This window comes from Brachionichthys hirsutus, chromosome 5 (genome assembly GCF_040956055.1).
Source record: "Brachionichthys hirsutus isolate HB-005 chromosome 5, CSIRO-AGI_Bhir_v1, whole genome shotgun sequence".
Taxonomy (NCBI): Eukaryota; Metazoa; Chordata; class Actinopteri; order Lophiiformes; family Brachionichthyidae; genus Brachionichthys; species Brachionichthys hirsutus.
In genome coordinates, this window is record NC_090901.1 from 9,767,191 (window position 1) to 9,790,153 (window position 22,963).

Genomic DNA, 22,963 nt, shown 5'->3' on the forward strand with positions numbered 1-22,963 from the left:
CCTGTCGAGCTGACTGACATCCAGCACTTCGTCGTACTTAAGAGTTCACGTCAGTCTCAGACCCCCCAAATGCAGCTCATTACAGGATCCTACAGTGAACTCTGACCTGCTGGGCGCCTGACTAGTTTGTTTCAAAAACGGAAATATGAGGCGCTCAGTCGGGTTAAGGGCCACGCTAAATGGAAGATGAGGCTGGGGTGAAAACGGGATTGCTGGGAAGGGGATTTATTTATCCTTAGAAACTGTGAAACCGGCGCATGAGAAATGCTGATCGTAATATGCACTGACACATAGAGCTTTGCCCATGTAAGAAGAGGTTTGCAATTTTTTTTTTTACAGATTTCTTCCAGTAGAATTCCTTGATAAAATATGTACTTGTATGTACATCAAGTGGGACAACCCCTACCAAATATTGTGGTAAATCTTTTTCACATTTACCAAAGCGAAGGAGATGCCGTCGCCCTCTGTGAGCGGGGAGATTCATTACGCAAACTGAGGCCGTACCTTTACAGTTGCGGTTGCATTCAAGCCAGGGTCCTGACGGATCCCACACAAACTGCTCCCTGTGTTCCTCGATGGGTATGTTAAAGGAGTAGCGGACATCTGGGTTGTGCAGGTTTCCCACGCACAAGACCTGTGCAAGCAATGGGGTTTTCACATTTTAAATATGCCGGTGCGTGAGGAAGAATCCAAGCTTTGACACAAGTTTTGAACGGATGAGTCAAAATTGAAAATGAAAGCGGCAGTAGAGGAGAGGAAAGCTTTCCGTCTGAACCTGCAGAACGAGCTCCTCCTCGATGCGTTCGGTGCAGTTGATACGCTCCACTTTAGTGTCCGAGCCGCTGTACTCGATGACGGCTCCCTTGAAGTTGATTTCCCTTTTGAACATGGCCACCACAAAGTTCCCGTTCAGGAGAGCGTTGGACTGACTGTCAGATAAAGCTGGAAGAGGAAATTGACAGGTTAGGACTCACCATTGATAATCAATCTGACTACACCCATAAGAAATGCAGAACTCCCAACGTGACAGAGTTCAGATGGAGGTGAAGAAATGTTCTCTTCCTAAAATGAGTGTGTCTCTAGCAGAACTGAGGTCTTGGGAATGTTTTTGAAATGTGGGATTTATCATTTCAGACTACGTATAAGTTAAGTAAACAAGCCTTTGAGTTGCCAGCTGATTGTTCACAAAACCATTGCTTTTGGGGTACGAATGTTGAAACACTGGTGGCATTTAATTGCCGTTATTCAGGGTTAGACTGCGTGACCCTTCCTAATGGCTGATGCTGCAACGCAAGCAAGGGCGCTCAGCTGATTGCAAATACAAACAAGCACATAAATAACACTGAAGGAGCCCATAGACGCTCACACCTGGCAAACTGCAACCAAAAATGCACAGCTACAGCCTCAAACCGTTTAGCTTCAAGCAACATTGCAATTTGTACATGCATGACGAAGCCTTGTACGTGATTAAGTCTCTAGATGCAATGTTGTTTACATCCAACTCTGCACAATGTTGGATGCCAGCGGGTCTTTAGCCCAAAGACGACTGGGGGGTCTGGGTGATCTACAGACTCCGCTTGTCATGACTGCTGCATTGCAGGAATTGAAAGAAACAATGCGGTAGAAAATGTGCAGACACAATGAGAAACCTCACAACACCGGAGAACGTCTATTAGTTCTCTGAAAACTCTTGCCAACCAGGAGATGTTTGCTTCTCTTTTCCAGAAAAAAAATCTTGCATCTTAATTATTGAGCATGAAGATAAATTCTGTGGTTTCATGTAAAAGAAGAGGAACATCAGTAAAAGTAGAACGGAGTTGCCATTTGAGAGAAATAATAAGAATCTGCCATCGAATAATTAAAATGGAAGAGTATAGCTCATTGCATCCTCACGCTGCAAAAAATGACAATGCACTTTTCTAGGTCTGACTTTACAGTCACAGAAAAGAGATGGCCGTAAAAAATATAGACTGGAAATAAATGCACGAACAATCCCGAGGTGTGACCGAATGGTTCGATGCTGAGCTGCTTTGTAAGGGTGCCCGCAGTGTCCAGAAAGAAGAAAAGAGAGGCACGACTTCGTTGTGTGTCACAATCCAAAAACACTTTTTTTTTACACACTGCAACAGCCACAGTGACAAAATTGTCCGCAGCCTGAATCTGGAGACACGGAAACCTGTTTACTGTCGGAACATTTTGCTTGCTGTGTGGCTGCGTCGCTCAGTGGGACTCAAAGCTTTTCCCTGCAGCATGGCAATGTAAACCTTCCAGATGTGTGTTCTAACATTTTCAATGAAAACATCTTGAACCCGACTTGAACCATCTGAAAAAAATAAATAATTAAAAATGGCCGCCTACCCCTACAACGTTGGCGTTTCCTCCTTTTTCTGTTTTGTTTCTCACTGCGCCTTTCTCATGCAAGCGCGCACGCACACACGCACACGCACACACACACACACACACACACTGAGCCTGTTGTGTCCATCTTACCCTCTACCCATATCTACTTTCATGTGGTCTGGGCTCCACATGCCTCTGATTAGCACCTATTGCTGCCTCATTTATCTTTCTCAGCGGCTGACACACATTTGCTTTCGCAAACCAACCCTCTTTGCTTTGACCAGATGGACCAACCCCTCCACGTTTCCCTACATATGCCTTTAATGCACGTGGCAGCTTCCTTTACTTTATGGAAATGGTTTTACAACCGTTTGTCCTGAGCCTCCTTCACTAAAAGTCTTCCACTACAGTTCAGGGTCACCAAGTCTACGAGGTTTATGGTGATGCTAGGGGATAATGGCATTGACTTATGGGATGAGACCCGAAAGGTCACAATAAATACACAGTTTTGTGTTGGATTTCTTCCTCTTTGGATTGAGTTTCACCAGAAACTCTGCAATCTGGTGCAATGTTGCTTAAAGCCGCGGGATTTCACAAACTCACCGAGGTAGTTGTCGTCCTCTGGCTTTCCAGAGTAGCTGACCTGTTTGATGTCGATGTTGGTGGCTCCAGCCGGGATCCGCACCACTGTGTTGTAACCTGAAGAAGAGGAGAGCAATATTTAAGAAGTGTCAAAAAGCATCACCGTGGTTTTCCTAAAAACTATGCTACACCAAACAGCAGAGCGCCTATGATCACTGGTGGTATATGCAAAAAAAAAAAAAGGTTTCATCCTCTCAAATAGCCTACAAAAGGCCTTGTTTTAGGCTCAGAAGACCAACTGAAATAGTATGTAATTACTTACTGGGCCTGACTTTGGCCTGTAATTACCACAGTGGTCCTGTTTGCCCCACGATAAGCTGACATAGAAAACAACTGAGCATGAAGGATCGTGTGAAAGCCAAGAAATAACAGCAAAAATTCAAAGAATGAACTCGAGAAATGAGGGAAGACAGAAACATTTAAAAATCTATATTCTCTTGTGAACATTATGACACACCAATCTATCTGCAACGACAGGTCTTGAAAATTGTAACGTTTTTATGTATAATGCCATTTTGTCCCATTTTAAACTCAACAGGTTTGGTGTGCCGACACACAGAAGGATCTCATGTTAGTGTCTAAAAATGTTCAGACCATCCCTATACGTCACACCGAGGACAAAAATGAGGCATAACCCAAAGATAACGCTGCAAAAAATACATTCCCGTTCATCACAACACAACAAACTCGTGTTTGCAACCCATTGGTCAGACTTCATCTGTCTTTCTGTCGACTTTGTGTTGATATTTATAGCTGATTGGAATGACTGTAACGATCCTGCATGGCTGGAGCGACGTGACGGTTAGTCTGGCACCTTGAGCCACTCGGGGGCAGCACTTGGTTTAGCTATCGTCCTGTAATTTGTCATGTAGATCTCAAACACATTTATTATTAAACACATGTCATCACAAGCCAGGTCTGCTGCTTCAGATATTCTTTGAAAATAAACCCCCCACCCCCAAAAAAATTTAATACAATCCTCCTTGCATGTGAAATTTCCTCTCTGAGGAAACATGGTATTCACAAGCAGCCAGATCCCCTAGCTAAGAAACTGATGACACACACACACACACACACACACACACCCTGCCACCGCAGGGTTACCAAGGAACGAACGATGAACACACAACCTCAAGGAAAGAAAACACAACCATGCTGCACATTGGCCTCAAACATGCTTCCCTTTGCTGCTTGAAGAGGATGCAGCAAGAGCATGCAGAGGAAAATCCCCCCCCCCCCCGATGAACGTATTCTGAAAGAAGTTGCATGCTCTAATATGTTGTTCACACTTAAGTGAATAAAACAAAAGAGCTCATTAAAGGAAGCGTGGATCAAGTCCTTTGAAGACTTAATTTGCTGAAGAGATTGAAGTGAAGGCTCTGTTTTCTGTTGAATAGGGGAACAAAAGGCACGAGGTAAAGACGAGCATTGGCACAGAGAAGACAGAAAAAAGGACCAGTCTAAAGACAAAGAAATACAGAGACATCAAATTGGACAAAAGGGCTAGAGACAGGAACAAGCCTAAGCCCGGGAAGAGAGCTATCCTGCCTGGGCTTCACTCCCACTCGTGGTCTCGTTCTTCAAGGTCAAGCCAGATTTCCAGAGCTGTTCCGGGCTTGGTTCAATGCAATCCTTAACCCTGCCCCCCCCCCCAGCCAAGTACCAGATGCAGAGAGACAGCTGATGGATTTAGAGACCAAAGCTCAGCACCAATGTAATGCAGAGCAAACATAAAGAAGACCACTCCCAAAGTCTTCTTTTTTTTGTTGCTAATGCTGTTTTATTGCCCAGACCTAAAATAGGCTTGGATGCAATCAGTGCTTGGCTTGCATCGAGGCGCCACATTAAGCAGGACAGTTGAAAGGGGTGATGTCAGATGTGTGTTTGCTATCGTAACATCTGACAGAGCGAGATTGCCGCATTAATCAGTCTCTGAAGCTTCACAGATGATCGCTGTTCGGCATTCTTCAAAACGTGGCTGATTTATTGTTTGAAATCAAATCTAATATGTTTGAACATAAGCAGACATTACATCAGCGCCTCCTACGAGGGCATAAGATGTCACCACACGAAACCGAGGTCTGTCTTATGTCGATTGTGTTCACCGTATTGAAGACATGTCGTTGCTCATCTGCTGACGTTGCAGTTTAATGAAGACACTGCCTTTCAGTCCAGCTTACGTACGGGACGGGACTCACCATACTGAGCGTCGTTGAAGGTACCAGCCAGCGTCTTGCACGATGAGTTGTCCCCACCGCACACTCCACACTTGTCATTCCTGGCTTTTGAGTTTAGAATGTGGTCGCAGCCTGCTTGCTGAAGAGGACAACCATGCAGAAGTTTGCGGTTTAATGTTATAATATCACAAACCGGAACAAAAAGGATTGCTTAGAATGGCATTTATCAGCGAGGATGCCATAGCCTTCACAAATGCAGGTTTTTCTAATTGAACATTTCACTGAAGCTCAAGTTTCATCCTTTCTTTTGAAGCCAAAACATGAATCAAGCAGAAGCATATAAGTGGGTTGGGAGCATTAAGATTTTCTGCAACGGCCAAAACGTAAAGAAGTTATTCAACAAACATAACATGAGGATAAACTGAAATTAAGGTGACGCTGATGGGGACGATTGCCTGGACGTGTGCTTATAGATTACTACATCATAAAAGACATGAGATGGATGTACCCTGCAGAGGCCTTGAACACAGATGTCGAAGGTGTCAGTCCCACATGGCGTGCCATCGATGACGCGATCCTTGAGCTGATAGTATGCTGTCGTCCCAGCAACCCGGCAGAAGAGCTTACAGCGATCCTTCAATAATACTGGAAGGACAAAGAAAGCAACTTTAACAAATAAAAGAAGCAATAACAAGATCAGATGAGATGAAGCATGATTCATGTTCCGGATTTTAGACCCATTTAGATTTAGCAACAAATCCTATCTGACAGTGTAATGGCTCAGAGGGTTGGCCTGATTGATTCTATTGGATAAATTGGTTGGTTTACACATGACGCCATCATGGTAATCTCATGAAGCTGGACAGGCGACCCTGGCAAGAAATAAGAACTGGCATACACACAATGTGGATTTGTACATGGAATTATCCAACAAGTAAATATGCAAATAATAAATTACTTGTTGCAAACAAAAAACGGTTGCATTACTTGCTTAAAACTACATTATAAGTAACTACGATTTGATGGAAATAGTGTCCATCTTTGATTAAGCTTAAGTTAAGAAAAGACATTCACACTGCATGTTTTGTAATCCACTAATATACTCACTGCCACTGTACTTGGGGACCCAGCGGACAGTGGGAGGTAGGCCGTTGATGTTGAAGTGTTTGCCATCAAACTTAGAGCATTGCTCTTCACGGAAATCTTTGCGTCCTCGTGGACATGGCTCAGTGTTGCAAGAGCGGAACTTCATCCTGCGGCCCACGCAGAATTTTCCACCATTTCGGGGCCTTCAGTAAGACAAGATGAATTAAAGGAGTGCTAATCTTTAATTTCAAACCATTTTTCTTACTGTTTGACTGGTACTTCCTAAACTCAATTTGTTATAAAAAAGTCCACACCAGTGAAGCATGCTTTTTCTGAATAACATTCTCAAATGGACCTTTGGCTGTTAATCAGATGTTTGTATGGATCCATTGTTGGGTTTACGAATCCGACTATGGCATGTCATGACCCTTCCTACTTTGCTGATGACAATTCTCCTAAAAGCAAAATGTTTTTCAGAGAGGCGCTCAAACATCATTGTCATGACGAGCCAATGGAATAGTTCACACCAATCAGAGGCGGAATAGGGTGTGCCACACCAATTAGAGTTTAACACAACTTTACAATATATCATTTCATAATATATCATAATAGCCTAATTCATTCTTACTCAGGCTTGTTGCAGTCTCTGCTAGTGCTCCGAGTTCCTCCGCCACAGGACCTGGAGCAAACACTGTAAGGCCCCCAGGGACCCCACTCTCCATGAACTGGCTTCAGGTCCAACTCCTTGTTTACGCACATCCCATGTCGGCAGTACTGCATGTGAACACACAAATGCGTGAAACGTTCTCGTTACAAACCACTGCAACTGTTGCTGGTTTTTTTTTTTTGCATGGTTGTCCTGCAGAACCGGTGCAGGCACAGCTGGAAGTGATGTTCGTCGAATAATTCCAAATCCTCTGTTTAGATCTTATGCTATGTTAGAAGAGGAATTCTAATCCATCTCTTGTTTACTCCCACGGAAGGCATCCAACTTCCACAGCTGTCCAAAGAGACATGAAGGGACTGACAATGAGATAGACAGAAATAGAAAAATTGGAAGAAAGTTAAAAGACAACAACAGATGAGAGGCCAGAAATTGAAAAGTGCTCTATATGTCAACAATATAATATTGTCCTGAAAGCCGGCAATAATCAACCATGTATTGGAGCTGTTCTTTCTGAAGGGAGTTACGTCAGTTATTTCTTGACATCCTACACACCTTCAGTCTCAAACTGATTAAAAAAACATCAACGATGATACTGAGACCTGGCACAAAGCAGTGTTAGCACTGCTTTCATAAGCAAGGCACATCAAACCCATTTCCTTTTGTGTGTAACCAAATCCCCTCCCGGTTGACTAAACTATCAGAGAGTCCTTTTCCCTTAAAGAATGCAGGACAGGACGGCGTCTGTCCGGGGCGCACAGGCACGGGGAGCAGCGGCACAATGGTAAGGAAACTCTAGAGAGGTGATAACAGCAGCAACAAAGTTCATTACTGGCTCGACAAGAGGAAGTCCCTTCTCTTGTTCAACCATCTATCCTCAACGGAACAAAGTTTTAACCTTCAAACTGAGGAAGATGCTCCCCCTCAGTTTGTCCATTTTCACTTTGTTTCATAGGATTTGTGTCTGTGAGGATCACGAACAAGCTGCCACACCCATAAGCAGATCTTTTAAGCAGAATAATTGCGCCTCGTTTCAAAAGGCCACACGCCTCTGTTCCACTAGAAGCCATTCAATCCCATACTCAAAAAAATAAAACAAAGATGCCGCATCGAGGACACTCATGAGAGCTGAGAACGGAACTGTGCGAGACACAATTCGGTGGATTTTAATGCTATCAACAAACAATGTCTTACCTGGCGAGCTCCTGCTTTAATGTAAATTAAACATTTACAGCATCTATTCCAGGTGAACAGCTGCATGAATGCAGTCACATAAACAAACACATAACTCTGGAGAGACTCTGGCCGTGCTGCTTCCTGCATCCTGGCCAGGTTTGCATGTGTATTTTACGCAGTTGCAGGTCTAATGATGGAGTTTACAGTCAGTCAGACAGGTGTTAACAGCTGCAGGGTGTGAGCTAAACAAACCCCAATCATGTCCAATACAGACCTGAAAGGAACGTGATGAAACGTCCCTATGAATCAAATGGCTTCCAAAACACAAAAGGGAAAACAGGTGCTGGTCAATGTAAGTTGAGCAATCGCCATGACAGAAAAAATGACCTGGAAAAGAGGAATTGCAAAAGACACTTTGGAAAGTTATTTACCTTAAGGAACCTTCTTCCCACCGAGCCCTCACACCCCCTACCTCCATTTCATTTTGGGGACTGTCAATCTGTGCAACCCTTCTGCACCTCCTGCCCAGGGCCACCCAACCCTCTTGTTCCTTTATGGGAATTGTAAGGGCCACACAGGGACCTCCACAGTGCAACAAAACTGCAGGACCCAAGCAACTGTCAAACACAAGGCAGACTGTCTATCAGAGACGGATGAAAGCCCATGAAAGCCTCTGAGTAATTCCACTCCCCCCGCCACTAGCACTCTGTGTTTACAACCATTTTGTTTCGCTTGAAAAGGTGATGTGGGTGAAAAAGAAGAAAGAAAAAGGGGAGTAAACGGGGAAAAATAATATGTGAAATAATGTACAGTATATGTGTGAGTGTGTGTGAAGTGTGAAAATGATTGCTGAGAGTCCGGAGGCATCCGGGGGCCATGGTCAATTCCAATTAGCCCCTTTCCAAAGTGCACAAACATGCGCCTACACAAATGCTGGGGTGGGAAGAAGTCTCTTTGTAAAGTTCAAAAATAAGCATTAAATACTCCGTGTGAGCCTTTATTTCAAAGATGGACCAAGATTTGCCCTCAATTGGGAATGTGGTGAGATATTTGGAGGTCTCGTGAGAGAAACCAGTCCAGCTGTGTCTAGCATGTGTTCCAAATTAGGAATTTCACAAACGCTGACTCAGCAACTCACACCAAGAAGATGAGCACATGCGCATAAACACATATGACACTCTGCACATACCTTATGTAGACAATTCCATTTCCTCTTGGTGCTCAACACAAATATCGACACACTCAGCATATCATAACCAGTCTAACAATACATCCACACAGTCACCAGCATGCTGACCTCTATTACTATTTGAGGACAGCAGCATCTGCTCCGAGCTCCTCAGCTGGCTGGTCTGAAAGTTAGCGCCCTGTAATTGCAGCGACCACCTCATTTCAGAACTCAAGCCATACATCACTGCAGGAATGAGAAGGCAGAGGACTTATAAAAAAAAAAAAAGCCCTTTCATTTGAACTCAAACCGTTCCATAGGCATCACCTTTCATGTTCCGGTGTCTTTCATATGACCTTGGGTTCAGAGTCCACTTTGGCCTTAGCTTGTCGGAGATTTGTGTTGTCGTCTCTGCCTCAATGCGCCCCATGATAGCCAATAAAAATTGACTCCAATCCCCAAAACACCAGAGAACATCTGGAGTCACCTGCTAAAATGAGATAACATGGACCTTCTCTACTTATTATCAAGACGGCGTTATTCTCTGTCAGTAAAAACTTTGATCTTGAGGTAAAATGCAATAGAGAGAACCCAGGAAGAAAAGCTTGGACTCAATGCAAGGCACACTTTGGGCAGAGAGGAGTCTATAAATGTGCCAAACGACAAATGCTTCTGTGCACAGGATTTCCACAGTGATACATTCCTTCCAATCTTCCTACGTGTTGAAAGGGTGTAAAGACAAGATGAGAAGAAATAACAAGAGGGAGAAGTGACTGCAAGAGAGATAACATCATGCAACCCTGACCCCAAACAACCTCTACTCTTTCCGTCTCCTTGAGTTATTTCCACTCCCCCCCCCCCCCTCCTCCCTCCCTCACACCGTTACAGGGTGTCATTACAGCGAATGAGTAGTTTGGTCCTGTCAGCTGTTCCTCTCAGGTACACTTCAGAGACACTTTTACTGTTGTCTTCCTCGCTTATTATCTCCTCTATGCTACTGAGTCACCTCTTGTAATCATCTTAAGCATCCAAATCAATATTTGGTATTAACAACATGAAAGATGATATCTGAAGGAGTACCTTAAATAAAACCACAGGTCATTCAGAGCCATCGTTATTGAAACTGTTCTCTAACCTACTTGAAGAGTCTTGTTGTATGTTTAGGGTTCACGTATACTGCTCTCGCCAGACGTTTGGCCTAATCGGCTGGAGAAAACCGGCTTTCAGCAAAAGGCTCTGGGAAACTCATGGCTGGTTATGAATGAAAATGGATAGCACACACAATGACTTAAACTTATTATGTATTATTAGTCACAGAAGTTGCCTCATTTCAAAACTATTATCAGGCAAATACATGTCTACACACAGCCAACAATGAAACCTCTGCTCACTTGTTAGCAAACTGTCGGCAAACCGTGTGAATGCTAAAACAGCAATCCTCTTGTCAGCCCAAATCCAGAGATGTGTCTGAGATGAAGCGAATCAAAGTGGAAACGTTCTGCAAATATCCAGAGATTAGCTGAGACTGACACTGATACCAGACTCCAGTGCAGGCGCATATACACAAACAAAGATACACACTCACAAAACACACACACAGCATCGTACGACGAGTCTGTTAGGCTGCCAGGGAGCTCCGGCCAACACTCACCACCTCTGCCAAGACTCCATTCTGCCCTGGATTCACTTTTCAAGACCTCACTATTTCATTCTAATTGGCTGAAACCAGAGCAGGTCATCATTCTCTTTCTCAAGGAATGTCCTGGAAATAAAAAACAACTTCCTGTTTATTCGATTAGATTTACCACTCAATTAAGCTGCCTTTCGGTACAAAAGGTCAGCGAGCCTCCATCGTACCGAAATCAAATCAACACTTTTCTTTGGGGGGGGGGGGATTTGTGACAAGTTTGGCTGGCTCATAATCTACAAACACACCGGAAGAGCTCTCGCGTTTCCGCTTCAAATAAATGTGGATGCCTTCGGAATCCTAAAAAAAAAAATGGAAGAAAACCAAAAGTCCTGCATCCGTGCATGCTCACACAATTCCAAACGGGGCGGGAGGGTAGGGGAGAAAGTGCAGAAGAAGATGGAGAGGAAGGAGGGTGGTGGCAGTATTTATAGACAACAAGTGGTGGGATGCCCTCGTTAGTGCACGGCCCACTGAGCCAGATGACAGACGCGCCGCCAAGAGGTCATGTGACCGCATTACTCACTCCGGCGCCCTTTGAGAGGGTCCATTGAGCAACAGAGAGCGAGAGAGAGAGCGAACACGGCAGGAAGAGAGAGAGACACAAGCGGAGAGGCAGGGAGTCAAAGGAGAGGAGAACAGAGGGGAAGAAAACTACCCGTGAACTCTGCAACGCCCGATGCCCTGTTTCAACTAAACTGTGTACAAACAAGCTTTTTGCACTCTTCGTTTTACGGGATGCGCCTCTCTCCCACTTTTTTGGGCACTGACCTCAATTATCCGATGCGGTCACTATTTTGTTTCATAACTAGATGGGACAAAAACCCTACAGACAACACAGCAACAAGAGATGACCACTCACCCTTCAAAAAGCGACGCTTCAAGAGATGAGTTTGGCCATGTAATCGTTTAGAATGACATGGCAGCCTTTGGTCTAATGAAAGGCTCCGATCGCGATCTTCAAAGGGAAGCTGTGGTTGCTAAGACAATACCTGTTGCTCACTTCCCACATAGAAGCATTGGATTTAATCCTCCTCCTCAGACACACATAGCTCCCTCTCAGGGCTCTGCAGACACCTCACAGCCAGGAGCTCGACCCCATACCCTGCACAGCCTTAGACCCGAACCTCATGACTTCTTTGTGCAAAAGAATGAGAATGGAGTCAGGAGAAATGGCAAGAGAGTGTGGCAGATGCAGAACATTGGGAAAAGAAGAGCGGCACCGCAAGGAGAGAATGCCATGAAGACACAAGAGACTCAAGGAGAATCATCTGGGCTTGCAGATTATCAGACTTTAGAGGGTGGTATAAGAATGAACACAAACACTGCAGACCAAAATACCACATAAAAGAGCTCTTGTGCGGGCAGGTTACTGTCGGTGCATGGTCTCCCCTCTCTTTCAACTCAAACTACTTCAAACAGCCTGCATGAAGATGAAACTGGGTCCTTGGCACTACAAGCAAAAAGAGGTGCCTTGACTGGAACTCACAAAGAAAATAGAATGGCACTCAGTCGAACCTATCCCTCCACCAAGGTCCAACAGTCCCCTTTAACTCAATTTAATTCAAAATCAAGGTCATAGCATTACTGGATTTTAATCAATTTAAATGCATCAAATGAACCAAAATGCACGAAGACCTCCTCAATATGCAGATCGGTTTTAAGATACGCTATTTTGAAATCATGTTTGCAAGATGCATTATATCCTAAGAAAGTAAAAGAAACAAACATGTAAACAATGTGTCCCCAATCCATGTATTTATCCCAATAACATCTGTCTTGTAGTCTGACTTGTAGTTTTTATCTAATCCTGTTGACAAACCAACAAACAAATAGACACATGAGTGAAACCATGGCCTCCTTAGTGCAGGCAATGAAGAATGTTTCCCATAACCTTTGTTTCGTGTATTTCTAGACCCAGCAGCTGAACCCACCAACGATTAAACAGATCACCTTTGAGTCATCTTAACTTTTCATTGTCTGTCCTGGTTAACCATGAATCTTTAATTTACGACAGACTAAGTGCAAACCTCACTACAATCCCCACAGCTCACTGGAAGCTCAACCTAGCAAAAATGAGTAATCCATTACTTTATACTATACCTGATAAACGGCCACTGTAACTGAGCGATTGTGAGCATGCAGCTTATTTCATTGCACTGGCCAAACTAGGACAGACAACTCTTAGTTCTGTTTAAATAGGTCACACGCAATGATAGAAGAAGTTGTAATTACGATTTGGTGATCAAAGGATGATGGGAAGGCTTGGATAAAATACAACAAAACATGATTAAATATTTAATGTACAGTTTTCCCTCATTTATTCCAGTGCCATTAAACCCTTTGCTGTTATCAACCCACCCGCTACTGTATTACCCTTTCCCACACGCCTACAAACACTTTTGTATTCTAATACAGCAGGGGTCGGCAACGTAAGGCACGCGTGTCACGGCTGGCCTGCGAGGGCATTTATGCTGGCACGCGGAGAAAATTAATATGCAAAAAAATTATGATGTTTTATTATGTTTAACAACAAGAAATGGAGCACACTCATGGGACAAGCCGAAAGTGTGGAGTGTAGGACTAAGTTTAGCTAAGTCAGAGCAACTTAGATTAAGGTTTGTTTTCTTTGGGCTTATTGAGGCAAACCACTTGGTGTAATTAAACTAACAGCATATCACCCCCCCCCCCCCCCCCCCCACACCCCCCACCCACACACACACACACATACACATACACACATACACACACACAAACAAGCACGCTGAGAGCAGAGTGGGAGCTGCTATCCCAGGGCCATTACTGTTTAGTCCGGTTGTTGTAGTTGGATTAAGATGTTAGCTATCCCCTGTTAACCTCTCCCAGCTAGACGGGGCAGCTTCAGGACCGAACATGGTCAGGAGAGAGATGAAGCCAGATGAAAGGATAGAAAGTGATATAGGACTTAACATGGGCCCACACTGCAAAAGACTCCTGGAGGGAAGAAGGTTAAGGAGAGAAGAGAACCCTCCTTCTTTCGCTCCCTCGTTCTCCCACTCATACACGTCCTGAATGCTAAACACCAGCCTGCTACATCTTCACCCCCCCACCCCCCCTTGTACCTCCTCCTCTTTCCTCCCCTCCCACCTCCTGCACTGCAGAATGATGTGAGGTCTTTTGTGAGAACACTGGCCGGCCTCATCCTGGACTCTGTTACGGCCTGACCGCTGACCCAGTCACCCGCCTTTTAAAGAGGTTTTGGGGTCACGGGTTCACATCAAGGTGACTCAACTGTAAACGGTGGGCGGCATCCTCTTTCAAAGGGCTCACGTCTTCGCCTTCCCCTCTCACAATTCTCTGTCCCTCTTTTTCGTCCCCTCTGTCTCTCCTCTTTCTGGCCCCCTCCCATGCAGCCCTCCTCTCCCTGTATCCTCAGTGACTGACACGCCGTCTCAGCCCTAATTAGCATAGCATCCCATAGCGAGGAGAACATGAAGGCTAATGGGGATTGCCCCCCCCCCCCGTAACAACACGGAGGGAAAAGCTTCAGGTTTCTACCCAGGGCCATCACCTGACCACATTTACATCAGTTTCGACCACCAGGATGCAGGCAGGAAAGTACTGGATGATATATTATTCCTTTTTTCTTTTCTTGGTAGAGGAAGTGAGCTGGAAGGGAAAGGCATCAAGATTCAAAGCGACACTTCATGGGTGGTTTGGCTTGTGCCAGTAAATGCTGCAGTGAGGCCAGCTCCAACAACACGGCTGAGGACGGAAGAGAGGGACTAATTTTAGCTCTGCAAATTGATGATATGAAAGAAATGTGAATTGCACGTTTCACCTTCTATAGAGATCCGCCTTACACCATTCACAAAGATGTTTTAGTGACTACAATACAATTTTGATTTCTTCACCAACACCCACACACAGGAAGGCAGAAAAACGAAGAGTCAATCAGTCTATATCGTTGTAGCGCTGTGTACAACCTTTTCCTCAGGCAATACAGGTGTGCATGTAGACCTACTCACCATTCCATGTCCGCATTCGGTCCCATCAGCCAGTGGCATGTGCTGCGTGCGACATCCTTTGTGGTCCCCCTCTGCACTCGTACACCACAGCCTCTTGCACTGTTTCTATGGGGAAATGAAGGAAAGAGCTCATCCATAGTACCTGAAGATATGAAGAACGTTTAGATGCTTTCAAAAGTGTTCAGGAACAGATTAGTTTAAAGTCCTCTTTCTCTGTCGATGCATTAAAGCGTGATAAAGACTACATGCCATTAAGTGAGTACAGTTTAATGTCTACGAATCGGGGGTGTCAGAATCTATTTCTTCCCAGACCACATAAAAAAAAAGACCTCAACGAGTCTTTTAGCGATGAAGGACGTACAATAATTTAGGAAATAAATGCTGGTTCTGAAAATACAAATCTGCCAAAAACTATAAAATAATGGCAAGCAGGCATTCATCTATTGACATCACTCCTTCAAAAATACACCATATGACAAGCAAAGTGGAGGAACACATGGGCAAGTGATTTCTGCGGGCGCAAGAAGTATTTATTTCATTGCTGCATGATTTTCTGTAATTTTCTCTACAACTGCAAACATATTCTGTCCTGTTCCTATTCTTGGTTCTAAAGTTGTTTGCTGTCAAAAGTGCTTCCAGAAATTGTTTTCCTTTGGCACCTCAAGTCCCTCATTAGAAATAAGACAAATCAGCTTGTCTCCACAAATACAGACAAGTATTTGCTTTGCAATCCTTTATAAAGAGCTTTTTTTTTTTGCAACACCTTTTTACTTTCTCCTGTGCTGGAAAGGTTATAGAACACTGCAATGCTAATACAGTGACAGCACATGGCAACTGGGTGACGCCATCATGCATCCTGGGTAATGTAGTTTTCGGAAACTACTTTTTAAACACTGCATAGATTTCAATTTCTCATATATCCCTTTCTTTGTGAGTGCAACATTTGGCCTGCAGACTGTGACACTGGCTTGGATGGATAACTGTTCTCTTGTAAACCTGAGAAGAGAAAAGAGCATCGCATTTCTCCACCTGATTCTTTGCTTTTTTCCAATGTTTTTTTTAGTCTTATTATCCTACAGCGTGTCAGCTTACCATGTAGGGACAAATTTGGGAGCCGGGTCCAAACATGAGTTCACACTGTCTGTTGGCGTTGTAGATTTGACCTGGGAGGAGGTTGGGCAGCTCGTACGTCCGACCTATGGGCTCATCGAGGAGGCACTCCCCATAGCCAGTGCTGGCAAACAGTAAGTGTTCAGTCATTTAAAAAGTACAAACCACAACTAAAATACAGGTAAAAAAAATAAAAAAACTCATGGTGGGAACCTTTCAGGAAAATTCAAAGTTTTCAGATCGTGCAGGAAGTTGTGACATCATCGTTCACAAGAACACAGTAAAAAAAATAAAAATGAGTATATGTGATTGTCTGTGATCATCCTCAGGAGTATTTTCCCATGTGAGTGGTCTGAGAAGTAACCGGACAGCGACTGATGCAGCTTCCTCTCAATGGCCTGCTAATGAATGATGTCACGATGAAACAAGAGTCAGATGGAATAAAACAGCATTATGACACAGACTGAAAAGGATCAGCGCAGTGACCACATTTCTATCCTCAGGTGCAATATCTCTGTGCTGTTGGAAAACAAGAGAATATGAAGTCATAGAGCACCTTGATTAAGTTACATAAATCTGTCAGTTGCCAGTGTTGCACTGTAATGACAGATTGCACCGTATGTCACCCACACCCTGAGCCACAACACAGTAGCAGTGGCAACAAGTAAGCACAGCTGGAATAAATGCATGCGTGCCGACAGCCTGATCATCAGCCTGAAAAGGCCCTAATCAAACATGTTAGCGGAGCGAGCCAAGCCCCAAAAGATCCCTTCCTTTTTTGTTGACTTAAAAAAAAAGGAAACTGGTGAATGAGACACACATAGATGTGTAATTACAAAACATGTCTGTGTCGTTCTGACAAATGCAATCCGGGCTAAAACACCTGCTCCATGCAAGTCCCAAGTGATGTGCCAAGCCTGTAATTACACAGGATTACAATGAGCTGCCATCACTTTGTTTCTTCGCCCTTTCATTTCCAGCCATAACATAAGAAACTGTAGCAAACAGCTTTGGGTGGCACAGGAGCGAGCGTGCCTGGAGCACAAACCGGTCATTGAAGATACTGTGAATGGGAACTATAGAGCCGCCAGTAAAGGAATCAAACAGACGGTTCCATATCAGAGTGCCTTTCAACAGCTGGTCATCTGTTTAAACAATGTGATGGAATATAAAGGAATTATTATGAAGACCAAGGCAGACAGGTAGGGGAGAAGAAGAGGTCAGTGTGGTCATTTCTAAAATTACTTTTTTTTATATATATAAGAATATCAGTGGTGTCTGGGACAGCGAGGCAATTCCTCTCAGGCAGCAGATGAGATTCCACACCTGGCAGCCATTGAAAACTTGAAAGTGGGTTTATTTATAAGATGACTTATAGATGGCTTTCATGTGCTTGTTATAAGAGACTAAACAATCACAGTTTCCACGTTGATCGCGGTGGGGTGTCCTCGAAAAAGAGCGCATATAAGTCAACTACTATGTGAGATTGATGGCCGTTACAGAGGGCTGACATACAGCATCGTGTTTGATCAAACAGCGGCGAGTAAATGCAGCAAAGCTGTCATGTCAGATGTAATAATTGCTGGGGGTAGTGATAGACAACTAGACAATGACTGGTTTGAGCAGTGCACAATTTGAATGCATAATGATCCATCTTGATTGATTTTTTAAAGACAACTTTTCCCCCTAGAACTGCTACCACAATAGGATAGCAGTTCAAGTGGGTGAGTTTTGTCCACAAAGTCCGGGTCGCGGAGACTGTTGCCTCCGCGACCCGGCCCCTAATAAGTGGTTGATGGATGGATGGATAGATAGATGGATGGATGGATAGATGGGTGGACCGTCTGAAAAAGCACTTCAAATTGTTTCGTATGGGAGTTTCCAAGAGTGGCTGCTGTCAGAGTGGTTAAGCTCATTTTTGAAAGGCACAATGGAAAAACATAGACTTTCAACACCCAGAGAACACAATAATTAGTGGGAACAGTAAAATATTCGTGTTTTACTTTTGTATTTGGATTCCAAAACACAAATAAAACTGCAGGGTGCATGAGGGGGAATTAATGTTGCTTTATGTACCGGTTGGTGGCTATCACTTTTTAGCTGCACAACATTGAAGCATCATTAAAGCTATAATGAGAGGTGGGAGAAGGAGAGGAATCTTTTTGCTTTTTAAATGGGATGTTTGAGTGTTGGCATGGCCGGTCGTCTTTTACAATGTAGGCGAACGTTGCAGATTGAATTTGCTCTTCAGAGAGAATGGGCAGTTAAAACACTGGCGTAGTTGACCAAGTCAACTCGCTGTGCAGGAGTAGTACTATAGAAGTACGAGTTTGAATCAATGCTGCCCATTGTTGGCTGGAGACGGATTTAAAAAGCTCTTGGCCGACGTTTTGAAGGGCCTTTCCCACTGCTGCAGCTTCCACACTGCAGAGTCTCTTTACATAGCTGCATTGTGTCCCATATATCGCATATGGTTAGCAAATGGTTGCACAAATGTATTCAACATTTGCATCATGAACTTCCTGTTTCTTTGCATGCTAATCAGCCTCACACGCGAAAGTCTAACACTGCCGACACGGTCAGGTCCAAATGGATGAAAAGATCTCGGAATCTTGAGCTAATTGTTCCAACCACTTCATGTTGAGGTCATCGTTGGCTGGAAACTATGCGAAGCACAACCTTCAAACTCCATGCACTAAGCTTTCAAGATGCATCTGGTGAACAAAGCTGTCCTTTGTCAAAGTTTTCCACAAGCAACAGAAGAAAGAAGGCAAAGAGTAAGGGTCACGTCCAAGCAAGATCTAATTCTAACTGACATTTCCCATCTTGAAGTGAAGGCTTTGAACACAGTGCGCGTACGAGTTTCTGAATGAGCGTTGCCCCACGCTACATGTTTTAGAGTGGAAAGCAGGCTCGTCACTGGATTACTGGTTGTCCAGCATCTAGAGAACTGAAGGGATGCAGAACATCCATCGCTCGGGCCATCCGAGGAAGATCCCAGGATTCAAACAGGAAATACTTTTTCAACACCAGGCAATAACAACTGTGCGCAGTTTACACTGCACTGACCTGTCTGCAAAGCTCTGCGAGAGAAAAGGAAGCAGATTGTTTAGCTGGCCACGTCTCAACAAGACGAAATGAATAGCTTACATAAAATGTGATCTTATGGAGAAGAATCCCCTTCATTGCATGAGAAAAGCAGGTAATTAGTCTTTCATTTCACACATAAATCGGTTTAGAACAGGCGAGGAGGGCTGATACCTACTCGAGAAACTCTGTGATGTACTTGCGGCTGCACTTGGACCACGACCAGGGATGGGTGTCATAGTTGAGGGTGGGCGCCATGACATGATACTGGTGCTTCATGCCAGCCTCCCGACACTTTGGGTTGTCATCGTGAGGCATGTTGAACCTGGTGCACAGATGAGAACGAGATATAAAGAACCAACTATAAAGGTCTTTTAAGACATTTTCCTCTTTATGTCTCTGAAATCAATCTTGATAGTAATCAGACTAGATTATAGTCAAATTATAACTGCCCAGCAGGAAATATACCATGTGTGTAAAATGTAATCATTGTACATCAGCATCCATCCCCTGTAGTATTTTAGCAGACGGGTTACTGAGAGCCTTCTCCAGCTCTTCTGTTATGTTTCAGTCGTTTCACATTCTCAAAGGCTTGGATGCAAAGACCAAACTCAAGGATATCCAATTTGAATACTGATAAAACTTTGTTGATTTACTCATACGCTATACATAGTTAGAGCAAGAGTCTTCACAGGAGGTTCCTTGTTCAGAGTAGCATAGAGCGGATGTCCTGTTCTACACCGCTGGTTGGCATTAGCCTGTAAATGCATGTAGTGCATTAACACATGCTTGCACATATAAGCACAAGACTCCATGCAGCTGTGTGACGTCTGAGATGTTTACAGCAGGATGTGGGCTAGCGCTGAGCTCTGGACTGCGGCTGAGGGTCAATCCATAAAGCCGCATAAACGAGACCTAGCCCGGGCTTGGCATGAGGCCCACCCCACAGGAGCCAAGGGTCTGAAGGCAAGCATCCAGGGAATAATTACAGAAAGCCTCTGGCACAAATCAAGCTGTTGGCTGATGCTGACAAAATCAAATCTGGCTCAAATGGGTTTCGTGAACGATTCTTTGTCGCTTATGACGGTGCGCAGGTGCACCAAGATGATGCAGGGGGAGTCCGGATAAAATTGAATTCACCCCTCCTCCCCCCGCTTGATGTCTGAGGACCCTGACTTCTATTATAATATAAAACAGCATGCACGGACGCATGGCCAAACCCTTTCATGACATTAAGATAATGCTCAATCTAATAATAGCACCATCTTTTTGCCCACTTTTAGCCCCATTGTATCAAAAGGCTCTGAGGTCCAGATGGAAGTCTCTCATGTCCCAAACTTGGCCCGTGGTCCACCAATTGCTAACCCCTGATTAGAGTTAGGGTATCTTACAGAGGGGAAAAAATGGCGGTGCCATAATTTTCTCATTATCATGAAACTGATTTGTAAGAAAGGTGAGCTCTCTTCACATTATGGAGATTTAGCTGACCAAGCTCTCTAAAGGGGATGCAGCTTTGAAATCCTGAGCCTTTTAGCGTAATTACGTCATAAATTAAGACATTTTCTGGTCCTCGGTTTGGCATCCTCCAGGGACGGATCAATGGCAGGATGAATCCCAGTGGGAGAGTACCAACCCATGCAATAAAACGCGATGACTTAAAGTCCACTCACCTTGAGTCAGGGCTTTTAACTTAAACTGTTTCACTCTAAGCATGTACCGCCCTTACAGAGAAGCTGTCAGTCTGTTATATATAACTACCAAACATTAGCCCAGTTGTGAAACACAGCAGAGAGTCTGTACGAGTCTCACCCAAGTCACAAATAAAGTCTCTTTTCTCATTATCCATCCTCCAAGCCTGAAGAGCGTAAAATGTTTCCTATTGTTCTGCTGTCCCTGTGGAGTCTGGACATAATCCCACACGACGCTGTGCGTATTTAAATGCAGCGCTCCATAAAAAAAAAGACATCTTTAACAATCCAAGTAATCTGAACCACTTAGCTAAGTGGTTCAATTGTCTGAAGCGATCAGGATAATGCCAGTGAGGTTTTTAGTGGCGCGGCTTTTATTATTTCTTAAGTTGCTGAAAGAGAAAGTCTGTGTGCAGCTTTCAGACTTCCAATCGAAATGTCAGAACTATTGATTTGTCATTCGAGACTGAAGCTGAAGTCCTTGCCATTGTCTGGTGACGGACTTGATTATATGTGTCACCTTAAAATGGCTATCAAGTGACACAGGAAATCCCTGCAATGTCTATTAGTAATTGCAAGTCCTTGCAGTCATCGGAGAAAGGCCTGTCCATTAGTCTCTCTTTAATCTGCACTACTCTCGAGTGGCTCCCACTACCTGATGCTGGCGTTCCCTGAGTGCGTAACACCCAGGAAAGCTCATGCCTGTGAAGGCAGAGATTAACCACACCAGGAGGAGGAGCCGGCCGGGCCTCCAAACAAGATGCAAAGAGAAGGTCTCATCTATGAAGCAGCTCGGGTCCAATCCACTGGGAAGATGTGTGAGAGGAGTGGAGTGTTAATTCAATGGTCCCTTTGACTATGCTATGGAAATGGACAGGAAAATACAAGGAAAAGGAACCTCCCATTGTGTCTTCTACAACGAAGGTGGGGATAAGGGAGGGAAAATCAAGCATCAAAATAGATGCTTTGTTAAAAAAAGAAAAATGCTTAAAAGTGAGTCCCATGAAAGAAAAATAAATGGTGGTAAATATCTAATCTAAAGCTATCAGTGTTTATTGAATTTCACTAGAGCTGATAGGATTAAGAAAACCCCGATATCAGAGATGAAATGGCACGTTTTCACTTTATGACTTGGACGGCGATGATGCGCCTCTTTCCGCTGCACGTGTGGCAATGTTGGCTTGTTGTGGAAACATTCACCGGCAGACAGGCGTGTTGCCATAACACAGCCGTGCTCACAAGCAGAGTTTCATATGACGTCGCCGTGACATCCCCAGCCTGTTTGATCGGTCTTCAGCGATGATGGGCGGAGAAGCATCTGGGAGCAAAGCGAGCTCTGAATATCAAACAGTGCTCAGCCTTGTCTGATAAAAGTTCTGTGTCTCGCTTTGACAAAGTTCTTTTTTTAATTTATTTACCATAATTTCAAAGGAGAAATCAAGCAGCATTCCATCAGAGAGCCAGTCCAAGCGCTGCCACATGCAGGGTTAATGTCTTGGCCTGTGCAATAAGGTATGATAAGCTGGCATGTTATTAAATGTCAAGTCTTCACTTTATTATTTTTTGCACCTGTGTCCGCAGCACTCTACGACTCTTGATAAGAGGGCTTTTGTTGGTCGAAACCGGCTGTGGAGGGATGAGATAGAATGTGCGTACTCTATTTTTGGGGTGGGGGGGGGGGGGGGGTGGCGGATGGTGGGTGGAGGGGTTAGCATAAGTGTCGTTCTGCAACTTACACATGGCCCAGCTCATGAGCGATGGTGAAGGAGGCACTAATTCCATTTTCCTCACTGATGGAGCAGCTCCGGTACTGGTCGCACATGGTCCCCAGCTCCGCAAGCCCTACAGGGTCGCGCACACACACATAAGGAAACACACACACACAGTTTTTAAAAAAAACAAGAAAAAAAACCATGCACCTTGAGTGTTAAAGGTGATTAAACCATCAAAACCGCTGCTCCGTAATAGAGAGATTAGCACGCCCTCCACCCTCCCTCCTATTTCTACCACTCCGCTCTGCCACTGTAATATTATTAGCTGACAGATTGCACATAAACTCATCAGTGCCCCGTTTACGAGCTGTGGTTCACAGGAGTGGGAAGTGAATTGAAACAGATCTGAGGAGGATAAA

General features: G+C 44.3%; 1 protein-coding gene across 1 annotated transcript in view; it reads right to left on the reverse strand.

The window, feature by feature from the left end:
• LOC137893507 (A disintegrin and metalloproteinase with thrombospondin motifs 20) overlaps positions 1 to 22,963 on the reverse strand; it is a 63,901-nt gene that overhangs the window by 25,375 nt on the left and 15,563 nt on the right. The window contains exons 8-18 of the mRNA XM_068738918.1: positions 22,569 to 22,674; positions 19,323 to 19,469; positions 16,040 to 16,181; positions 14,948 to 15,052; positions 6,874 to 7,019; positions 6,267 to 6,448; positions 5,668 to 5,804; positions 5,181 to 5,298; positions 2,944 to 3,039; positions 776 to 942; positions 505 to 634 (exon numbers count right to left, since the gene is read on the reverse strand). Of these exons, the coding sequence (XP_068595019.1) occupies positions 505 to 634; positions 776 to 942; positions 2,944 to 3,039; positions 5,181 to 5,298; positions 5,668 to 5,804; positions 6,267 to 6,448; positions 6,874 to 7,019; positions 14,948 to 15,052; positions 16,040 to 16,181; positions 19,323 to 19,469; positions 22,569 to 22,674 (1,476 nt within the window). The remainder of the gene's footprint in view (positions 1 to 504; positions 635 to 775; positions 943 to 2,943; positions 3,040 to 5,180; positions 5,299 to 5,667; positions 5,805 to 6,266; positions 6,449 to 6,873; positions 7,020 to 14,947; positions 15,053 to 16,039; positions 16,182 to 19,322; positions 19,470 to 22,568; positions 22,675 to 22,963) is intronic.